Source organism: Phallusia mammillata, chromosome 5 (assembly GCF_965637545.1).
Source record: "Phallusia mammillata chromosome 5, kaPhaMamm4.hap1.1, whole genome shotgun sequence".
Lineage (NCBI taxonomy): Eukaryota > Metazoa > Chordata > Ascidiacea > Phlebobranchia > Ascidiidae > Phallusia > Phallusia mammillata.
The window spans coordinates 25887491-25898554 of NC_137256.1; the positions used below are offsets into that span (position 1 = coordinate 25887491).

The following is an 11064-nucleotide window of genomic DNA, read 5'->3' on the forward strand; positions in this document are numbered from 1 at the left end:
TTAATCTTCGGATAAACCACTGCAACTTGTCATAGCTGCTGGCTAAATGATATTCAACACCGTTCCAAGCAAAACTAATCAAATTTCTTTGTCAAAACTTTTGCCTGTAGCAACACAAAACCTCTTGTCAATTCGATCGTTAATTAATTTATTTTTGCAACAAGACAAAATTGTGCAATAATCCCATAATCTACATGCTTTCGTGAGAAATGTTTTAAGACTTGGATGGACTTTTGTTAATTTGTTAGCGACAAAGTATTTCCTTTTCACATTCGAAATCATTGCTATTTCGCAGAACAAGTCTTTGTATAATACATGTTAAGTAATACTGTCTTATAACGGTGTGAAAGATTAAAAGAAGTGAAAACTAAGTAGGGAAATTTTAGTCACAAATTTAAAACCTTTCCTTTGCAGAACGAATCTTTGAAATTAGCCTATGTTTTAATTTATTAATGATTATCCCGTTATTTGTGTGTCCCAATAATTACACGACCTTGGATTGTTTGTTTTCTAAAAACGACTTTATTTTATTAAGAATATTAATTGACAAGGAAAATTACATTAGAACTTTTCCTCTCTCAGGAGAAACTGAGAAACGGCAAAAACATATTAAATGTTATTTTGCAAGTAAAAAAGCAATGAGGCTTTTTAAAAGTCATCACTGAACCTACTGGCCTGAAATCAGGCCCTACGAGATGCGGATGCTCGGCGCCAGGGCACATAGTTCTCCAGTATAGGATTTTGATTCTCTCTTTTAATACAAATACGCAGTGCCGGATTAAGGGTTTTATAAGTGGCCCGAAAATCAGGGTTGCCAACTAAAAAATTGGAATTATCGGTGTTGCCAAATCATTGTCGCAAAGATGAAGTGGTCTGGATTTTTGACTGTCCTGTAGGCACGTGCCTACTTTGCCTAATGGTTAATCCGGCACTGCAAATACGGGCCAATCTAGTTCTGACTAGTGTGCGAGTAGGGCCCACAAAATGCCTAAAACTTTAAAAATGCCTAAAACTTTAAAACAAACAATGAGCATCATATCTACTTCGTTAAAAAAAATCCAGCGCATTACAAAATTAATAATTTACAACTTCAGATACATACAGTGGCGTATCTAGGATCGGTTTTAGAGGGGGGGGGGGCAACAATATAAAATATATTGCGCCACCTTGCGGCGACAAGTGCGCCACCTTGCGGTAGACCTCTCTGTTAGCACCTGTTGTGCCTACTAAACTCGCAATATCAACTAAATGCTGGTTAGCCTAAGGCCCTGTGAAGCCCTTACTCTTGCTGTAAGTAACGAACGTTGTAGTCACGATTTGATCGTGTTCACGTAACACTTTTTAACACTCGACACAGTTGTTTCTAACAGTGGTTGCCTCTTAATCACCTTGCCCCCCAAATTGCCTGGTTAAAACTTGTTTTATATCATGCTTTCATGTCAAACGGTATCGTACGTGTCAAACGGTAGCGTATGTTTTATATCATGCTTTCATGTCAAACGGTTCTCGTGACGTCAAAAATAATTTGGTTCATTCGGCCGAATTTGTTAATTGCCGAATATTCGGTTTCGGCCGAACTGAAATTGGGCCGATTCGGTACACCCCGGTACCGGGGCAACATCGGACACTTGAGAGCCTTAGGAATTTGACCTTTTACATGCATTTCTAGTTTGCTTTGGCAAGCGAAACTCCTACCCTTTTTCGGCAAAGGATCACCCTTTACAACAAACTAACATTTAAATTCATGTGACGCATATAAAAAAAATATTAGCAATTTTCAAAAAAACGTCTGAACCATCCCCGGTCTCCCCTACACAAAAATTTGTTTTTGTATTTTTCTAGTGTTTCTTAGCGTCTTTTCAAAGGTACGTGATGGCTGGGACCTGGTGTAACTATAAAGATTATGTTGCCTGCGCAGGTAGGACTTAAACTGTGTATTTGCCTTTTTTTGGTTATCTTGGGATTTTTAGTGAGGGAACCTTGGGATATCTTAAAATTCTCAGTGGCAGCCCTGGTATAATGTGTAAAATTTTAAATTTGTTAAAGCGAGGGATTCGAACCGCTTGTTATATGGGTTCAGGTTTGCTGCGGGTTAACTGTCTTTGGGGATTCGAGTTCGGTTTGTAAACCGGTTTAAATTCCGTTTCCATTAACTTAATTTTACCATAATCATTTTTTGAAACGCCCTGTAGCTCTATGTCGCGTATTCTTCAGTACATTGTTTGAAGTCAATAAACTTTGTGATGGCGATTACAGAAAATATAATACAGGCTGTATTTTTACCATTTCGTTTAAGGTTCAACGCCAAACAAAATATAGGGTCCAACTCCGGTTCGGGTTTTGAGCAAAACGCTTATTACGAATCAGGTTTAATGAATTTAACCGCGCAAGCCAGTTCGCGGGTTCGGGTTCAGTTCCGGTTCGACTCCCTGGTTTAAACCTCGTTTTTCACAAAACATGAAAAAACAAAATCTCAAGGAAAGCGAAATGTGTGTCCTTAGAGAAGGCGACCCATAATAAACACAAAAAACACCAACAATGTGTTTTGTTTTCGCAGTTCGTTTGCAATCGACGACGAATCAGACAATTATCGTTTACATGTTTCTGACTTTAGTGGAACGGCTGGTGACAGTTTGAGATATCACAACGGAATGCAATTCAGCACCAAAGATCGGGATAATGATCTGTAAATACAGTTTATGTACATTAGTATAAAAATATTTCCGCATTGTCAAATGAAAAGATTATTTTTGTTCCATTGTGAATTTGTTTTATGACGTCATATTGCAAGACAAAACAATTGTGCAAAATAAATTGCACAGAAATCATATAAACTACAGGAAAAACACAATGAAAAAATTGCAAAATAAATTTTTGTCTAAATTAAAAAACAACTGAGTAAATACAAAAATCTTCACTACACTCGTAGGTTTAATATTCGTGTTTTAAACCGTTAATTGCAAAATAAAAAATACCAAAAAGTCATTTGTTAGTTACCGTGTGACGTCATAAAATCAACAAACCAGCTTGTGTGACGTCACAACTGATAAAATAATGGCGCTATTGGTTGAAACACACGATTAATTATTTCACTATGTGTTTGTGTAGTTTGTATCGAGGTTAAGTTTTATTGGAATATTACATTGTGACACAGGAAGAGTTGGGGCAACTGTGCACTTGGTTATCGCGCCAACGGTGGATGGTGGTATCGTAGTTGTTACCAATCTAAACTCAACGCTGAATGGGGAAGACGAGGTCACGAGCACAACATGCTCTGGGGATACTGGAAACGGAATGAAGGAATTAAAGAATCAACGATGATGAAATAAGCTATTGCTGCCAGGCATAATGTATGACTAAGTATTGCTCATCCAGCAGTTTTATTGTAAACAATCGACGTTTCGACGTTTCGACGAAACGTCGATTGTTTACAATAAAACTGCTGGATGAGCAATACTTAGTCAATCAACGATGATGTTTAAATGCGAATAAAATCAACATTTCTCTTCCAAAGATGAAAATATGGACTTTTATTAATTTTTCCGTATCAGTGTAAATTATGTAAATACAATTACCCTGTTGAATTGTTTAAATCTTGCTAAATTAAAAATTCGCCTAATTCTATCTTTTAACCGTTAATAAATAGGAATTATTAAAACAAAGTAACTAAGTTTTTTCTCCAAAGTGTGATTCAATTGATTTTATGCGAATTAATTTGAATGTAAATATACATGCAGATAAACCGTGGTATTATTACTAACAATTCAAATACGTGCAAAAATGCTTGCATCAAAAACATTGATTTGATTTTGTGAATACAATACACGGCTCAATCAGCACTTGTTAAATTGTGTTTCGAGCTTTTCATTTTAGACAGCAAGAACAGAATAAACAAAAGTTAACGAACTTCGGTGAAAAATTTCAACTTACTGCACACAAATGACGTAGCTCTGGGAAAGTTAGAAATCGCCATGGAAACTAGAGTTCCAAGTGTTCGACAATTTGTAAAAAATGGCGAGTCATCTTCAATTGCCCTGGTAACGGAGAAGAGTTTTGTCACATTGTTGCCATGGTTACTAAAGTTGAAACCCACTTTGTCACTCTATTGTCAAGGAAACAAATGCAAAGCATCATTTGCTTCTCATACCGTTGTCATGGCAACTCACTTTGCATCGTGCCATGGAAGATCGGAAAACATCGGATTTCTTCGGAAAATAAGAATATATTGTGAGGTGATATACGTATTTGCCAGTGGTTTTCAACCGGTAGGAATTCTAGAACTTAAGGAAAGGAATTTACTTTCATTTGTTAATATTATAGTTCAATTAACTTGCTTGAAGCTGAATAAATTACTACACTATAATAAACTTCAGCGATTTTGTTTTTAACGCTAATTTGCTGTTACTTGTTAAGCCCGGTTTACATCAAGCGCGAACGCGAACAGCTCTTTTTTTCCTCACGCAAATGACGCGAAAATCGAGGTTTACACCAGGCGCGAACGTTGCAAACAAAGTCGTTTCGTCCGCTCATCCGACAGTGATGCACTGCCAATATATGATAAGACTTGCAATTAATTTCATGAAATTGTGTGTAAAATAAATTGTTTTTGGGTCAAACAACGTTTAGTTGTTGCATGTGAAGGTTTAATCAAACAATAGTACACAGTACAAATCCCGTGACCATTAAAAATGTGGTTTTGCAACTGATAATGAAATTGCTCCTAAACCAAAGTCGTTGTTTATGTAATGCAAAACTACTCTACTCTGTGCAGCTAACTTAAGAAATTGTTCTCCAAAGTATTCGTGTGTCTTTTTTATCTTACATGGTTGCACTCTAAAACTTAAACGTGTACCATTTTGGGGGATAAAATACAACAAAGTTAATACCCATTAAAGTTTCCAAAAACTATGTATTTTCAATTTGATCTACCTGGTGGGTCTGTACATTGCAAAACTTGGCCATTGCACCGATTCTATCACCATTTGAAAATATTACATTGATCATGTGTTCTTTGATATGACAGCGCGAAATATGACTGTCCAGCACTTTTATGAGTGATTATTCTTACAATTTGCATCAATTGACATTGTGTAATAAAGTTGCAGCGCCTAAACCTCCATATGACTACAAAGTAACCGACATAAATGACCAAGACTGATCATTCCTATATATTCTGGGCAAAATTCTCGCGCGAAACGCCGTTTCTGTTGCTCACGGAGCAACCCAGACGCGAAGCGCGCAAACGAGAGAAGCGCGAAATGGGACTTTCCCACGCGTTGCTTAAATAGAACAAGAAATTTCGCGTTGCTCGCTTCGAACGCGCTTGGTGTAAACCGGCCTTTATGATCATGGGCGACGGCACGTAGGGCAGGAGGGGGCACGTGCATTTGCGGTTACATGACCAAAGCGGGTTTGTATTGAGGTTTAAGTGAAGCAAACGCGTTTTGTTTTATGCGACTAATAAGCCGCGCCAACAGAAAGTCGAATCACAAGCACCGATGCCTACCTCGTATGCTGCACATGTCAGCTTTATAGTAGGGGATCGCCAGTTTGACCATCAGTCAGCAACTTCCTTCTAACATGTTCATTACTAGCAATACAGTATTATACAAATCACAGTACGAAAGATAACGACATGAATGACTTTCGGCAGGCAAACCACTAAGCTTGCATAGCTCAGATGTTGATTTACCAGGTTATACACCAACCTGATCGAAGCCAATTTGGGGAAACGTCACTTAGCAAAACTGTGCAGTTTGTCAAAGCAATCAGAGTCTTGAAACTTACAGAGTCTGCCTGTTTATCTGCTGGGGTCGCTTGTTGTGCAGCAGGACTTCCAGGCGGCGAACCAACCACTTCATCCATCTTGGAAATCTACACAAATGTAAACAAATCTGAATGAACACATTTATCAAAGTAACATTAACAAAATATCTGGTGTTAAGCTTCTGTGATTATCAAATTAAGATATTTTAAATTGTGTCACTAAATACTTGTTTTTGCTGAGTCATCTTATGTTTTATAGCTTAATGATGAAATGCAGTTGTGCATGACAATGCTGGAACTCATTATAATCAATTTTCTGCCAAAATCAGCTCTATCCTTTTAAAGAAAACTTTACATGGAAATTTCATCTTGCATACATTGGTAGTAATTTAAAATACAGAGGGCTATGTCTCTTGTAAGTCCAAAAAAAAATTAATGGCTTTTGGTAAACTGGAGGCAAAAGTGTTAAGTGAATAAAAAGCACAAAGCACATAAACATCTTACACCAAATGTTTTCAAAGAAAGATGTTTTATATACCAACTACTGCTTCAATGTATTGCTGATCATGGAACAAGATATAGTTCAGAATTTAATACTAAAGCATGTAGCAACCACATCAATTTATATATCTACCATATACAGAATAAGAATCAATATTTTATCACTGGTTTGCAACATTATGCTTAAGACCCAACATGAATTTGTTTGTGTGTTGCAATTATATTTGCTTACCCAGATCAGTATATGATTACCTCAGTTTTGCTGGAAGCTGTCATTCTCAATACATTTTACTCTTACTTGCCTTATTACCTATGGCACACAAATGAGAAAATGATACCTCAGCAAAAACCAGTTCATAGATGTTTTGTATCTTCTGAATTTGCCAATTAGGTTGTAACATTAAATTTGTCGTTTGTAATTAATCTCTTCATGATCCACTGTTTTCCAGCAAAGCATCAAAGGATCGAAGTAGATGGAAAACCTAAGCATTGCAACAAAGATTAGGATCTTGGAATAATACCTTTTTATCAATCTTTTACGTGACTCAAGTGGATATAAATGGGTGTAAATGATGTGGCCCCTTCATATCACTGATGATGGCAAGAGCATTTTTCGAAACGTTTAATTAATAAAGCATGTCGCTTTTAAGCCAATTTAGGCCATTGTTATTCCTATTAAAAGTGTTTCACAAGATACTTGTTTTTGCTGAGTCATCATATGTTATATATTTAGCTAAAATACAACAACAAATGCCTTGGCTTCAAAAGTACAGTTCCAGGCTAAAGAAGTGAATATTGAACCTTATTCTAAACATATCTCATGTTTGCCATCTAAAGGGTACAAATGTCATGAAATTGCAGCCTACAATAGACTGGGTCATGTGCCAAACGCAAACAAGAGCCCTAGGTCGGTGCACAGACGAAAATACATTATCACGCATAAAGCGGGCTTGTCTTGGCTAAAGCAACAAAAAGTATGAAATTAGCTGGAAATTATTTGACTAATAATGTAGTTTATGATTGTCTTATTTTTCAGGCTTTTTGCTTCAACTTTGAACCAAAATAAGTAAATATTAGAGTTTTTCTCAATGAATGCTAGTTTGAAATCTATAATCCTAATGTAATGAAACAGAATATATGTATATCTGACACATCCATAAACCATAACCCACAATATAGCAAGTGAAAAAATATGTAAAAAATTCCTACCTAAAACAGAATCAGTCGAGTCCATCCTGATGACTTTTCTCCAATAAATTCTGTATGTGTTTAATAACCAAGCCGACCATCAGAGTAACAAAACAGTTGTAACAAACATTCACATCTCTCCATCAGTTTTAGCAACACATCCCTCCAATGGTAGTTTCAGTTTCGATCAAATTCTAAAATTAAACATAATTAAAGATAACTTTACTGTGTGTTATAAAACACCAAAATAAATTCCAATACAGTGTTTTTTAACTTTGTTGAGCTTGCAGACCGATAACATTTTTCACCAAGTTTTGCAGGCCGGTGATTTTATAAAATCTAAACAAACCTCTTTGGTTTCTTTGTTACTAATTTCTCTCATGTATAATAGAAAATATTCTTTCTTAAACTGTACCAGCAGTTAAGAAACATTATCTCATGAAGCCTTATAACCGTTATGTTCTACATCCCTAAAAATAATTAATCCATATTAACCTTTTTTGCAGTCCGACTTGTTTATTATTGTTATTTTGGTAACATCCACTGACTCTCAGCTACCTCCATGGCACCGGAACGAACATGGTGATGAAGAAACTGATATTTCGTATTGACAAGTGATATAACATTCAGGTGAAGGTAATACAAATGAGTCAGGGATGCCAAAAGTTGGGCAGTGATCCAAGAACCGACCAAATTAGGAAGTTGATCACCTGTTAAACAACGTAACTAATTAATAGTGTTGTGGTTTTACATAGAAAAGAAGACATTATTAGAGAAGGAGCAAATAATACAATATTTTTTCCACAAAAAGTAAATCAAATCATAAATTTAATATGACAGGTATTAATATAAGAGTTAAAGTTGTTTGTTACAAGCTTGCTACAAAGCCAGGATAATTTTAACACTTTTAATTCAACTGATTACCTATAAGTTAAAGTTGCACAAAAAGTGGCAGTACAGCAGCTTGTCTCTAGAGCATCTTTTAAAATTTGTATGCTGGCGACTGTGATATAATGACCAATATATTGATACATTTGCTCTTGTGGATTTTGGCTTCTTAAGTTAAGATTTCAGGGGATCAAAAATGTACATATTACATGCTTGGGAGATATAGGAACCTAGCAGCTAGACTGTTTGTATGCATGTTGTTTAAAAGCAATCCACAGTCTTAACATATAACAATGTAAATAGTGATGTGAAAACTGCTAGAAGCAAGTGGTTAAGTTAAGTCTATGGATGAAATTACACACCAGTCTGTACTTTTATGCACCAGTGAATTGGATATTATGGAATAAATATCATTTCCTTAAAACTGTAATTTACAAACATTGGCACACTGGTGGCCATTGTTGAAATAGGGACCTGTGATGTGGGCATATATAGTTAAAAGGTTGTGGACTCCTGTTCTATCTACATACCTGCACATGTAGGAGAAACATTGTGCTGTTGCAATTCCAGGGATATACTGCATGAATTGCATTAAGCAAACATTCCGTCGATAAACCTGTGTTATAGAAAAATATGAATGTGTGAATAAGTGACAGAGATTTTACAAATGTTTGTATGGTAAGGAGTGGAATATAACAATAAATTCTGCCTCTGCTCTCATAGACCAAAATTATATGTAACATCTGCCACTAAATATATGCAACATCTTTCATTGTGATACAAAACAACTAAAAACCTTGCAACTCTATTCCAACACGAAAATAGCCCAGTGGCATGTGTGTTCATGCATAAAGCAGCGTCCAATTGACAAAAACCAACCAATCGCTCCTATGGGAATTGACTGTCTGGAAGCCCAGGCGCTTTAACACATATTAAGAGCTGTAAAGATAACTTATAGGCTGATTGGGCCAAAATTTAAAACAGCAAACTAAAATGCTCTTTAAACAATAACAACCTTACTTCAGATTTTTTCGAGCAAAGATTTTTTCACTTAAACCCCTGTTCTGTCACAATTAACAATTTGATAAGTCAATACAAAAAGATGCAACAGCTCCAAGTGCAGCAAGTTGCAAGTAAAGTATGTGTTTACGTATTAACAATATTGTTGATACCAAGCTAGGAAACCATCAGCAGTTTCAACACTGAGGTCCACAGTCCCTTACCTAAAGCTTAAAATCATTACAGCATCCTTTTAATATCAGACTGTGGTGCTCATCATGTACAAATCAAAGTAAAATTATATATTGCTGAACACCCTATATTCCAAGTAACAAATGCAATTGTTTTTGTACAATTCTAAAACAGTATGTGTCCATTACTGTAGGGAACCAATAAAGCAAAATCTTTGGATTTTTAACAGTTATGAATACTAATGAATGATTTGCGAAAAAATGTTGGTATTTAACCTATTTGACATTTATGTGCAAAAGGGTGTTTAACATAAAATGTATGTGAACTATAATAAATTCTTGTGGCTACCGTGAAAAGTAAGAATTAATCCCAACAGGTTAAATAACTTTCATCTCTTTCGCTTGTGTTTGATATTTCATGCATCATCAGATATAAAATATCTGTTACAAATCGTTTTGCAAACACATACCAGAAATTTAGTTTAGGCGTGTGCAACCTGCGGGCCATTGATAAAAGGTTGTGCGGCCCGCAGAGAAGCTTGGATTTCAAATGTACTACCAAACAAGTCCAATTGTTATATATTTTTGAGTAGATTAATGTGCCTTTTGGGGATAAATCGAAAGCAAAATTTAGTTGTAGTTAACTCAATATAGATATTTTTGGTATGCAACAAAGTAAAATCACCTTGTGATATATAAAGGTGTGGCCTATCACTTAAAATTGGTAATTGTATTTGATCCCACAGTGACCAAGGTTGCATACCCTAGGTTTACATAATTGCATACAATTGGTTTTTTAAAAATAAAAATGACTTAAAAATGACCCTTAAAATGGAGTGTGGACAATTTTGACCCACTTGTTCAACACAGTTTAATAACAGAAAAATAAACATATCCTTTTTTGCAAAGCTGAAAACTAACATGGTAAATTGGTTACCTCAAAACAGTGTCAGAAAGTTGAGATGGCTTCACATAAGTAATAAATCCATATGTGCAGAGCAGAGACATTTGGCTTAATCCACGTTTTATCCAACATATTAGAGTTGTTGCAATATATATTTAGATCAGTTAAAACTAACCTACTTTTTTGTTCAATGGGTAGCTGTGGAAAAAAAAATAAGTAAGAATTATTTAATACAAACACAAAAGGTAAATAAATAATTTTGTTTCACATCATTTTTCGCTTTTTACTTGGGCCATGTTTTGATAATTATTCAACATTCATACAAATCAACTTTTCAGCAAAAATTAAGGCTATTTCATTGCTTCTTAAAAGCTATCAAAACTCTGTTAAATAAGTCAGGTCCTGTGAAACTTTCCGTTTTGTAACTTACAAACAAACAAAACTGCGCCTTTTGTCTCTGTGCTAGTGATGCTATTTTGTCTTTGGGATGGCAACATGTAATAATATGCAGCATATCGCATGTTTGGTGTCGCCTAAGATATTTGTTGAAGACGTCCGGAATTTTGCTCAGACAGATATTGTAATCCTAATCTAATGTGCCTCAATCTTTTTCAATATCCAACTATT

At 35.4% G+C, this 11064-nt stretch overlaps 1 protein-coding gene and 1 long non-coding RNA gene across 5 annotated transcripts; one reads left to right on the plus strand and one right to left on the minus strand.

The window, feature by feature from the left end:
- Positions 1-2336: 2336 nt before the first annotated feature.
- LOC145228634 (uncharacterized) lies at positions 2337-10630 on the minus strand. Of its 4 annotated transcripts, XM_080093799.1 has the most exons (11): positions 10471-10630; positions 9567-10088; positions 8874-8959; positions 7951-8165; positions 7477-7649; positions 6606-6749; positions 5788-5874; positions 4167-4205; positions 3931-4034; positions 3143-3283; positions 2337-2684 (listed from the first exon to the last, which is right to left on the minus strand). In XM_080093799.1, exons 6-11 carry the CDS (start codon positions 6623-6625, stop codon positions 2659-2661), a joined length of 417 nt encoding a protein of 138 aa, XP_079949925.1. In that variant the 5' UTR covers positions 6626-6749; positions 7477-7649; positions 7951-8165; positions 8874-8959; positions 9567-10088; positions 10471-10630; the 3' UTR covers positions 2337-2658. The 4 variants fall into 4 exon arrangements, with proteins under 4 accessions (XP_079949925.1, XP_079949924.1, XP_079949926.1 ...); XM_080093798.1 differs by lacking the exon at positions 9567-10088; XM_080093800.1 differs by lacking the exons at positions 4167-4205; positions 9567-10088.
- Positions 5829-6921, plus strand: LOC145228785 (uncharacterized). The gene is made up of 2 exons (XR_013860298.1): positions 5829-5884; positions 6717-6921. It is a non-coding gene; the product is annotated as an uncharacterized LOC145228785 (long non-coding RNA).
- Positions 10631-11064: the final 434 nt, after the last annotated feature.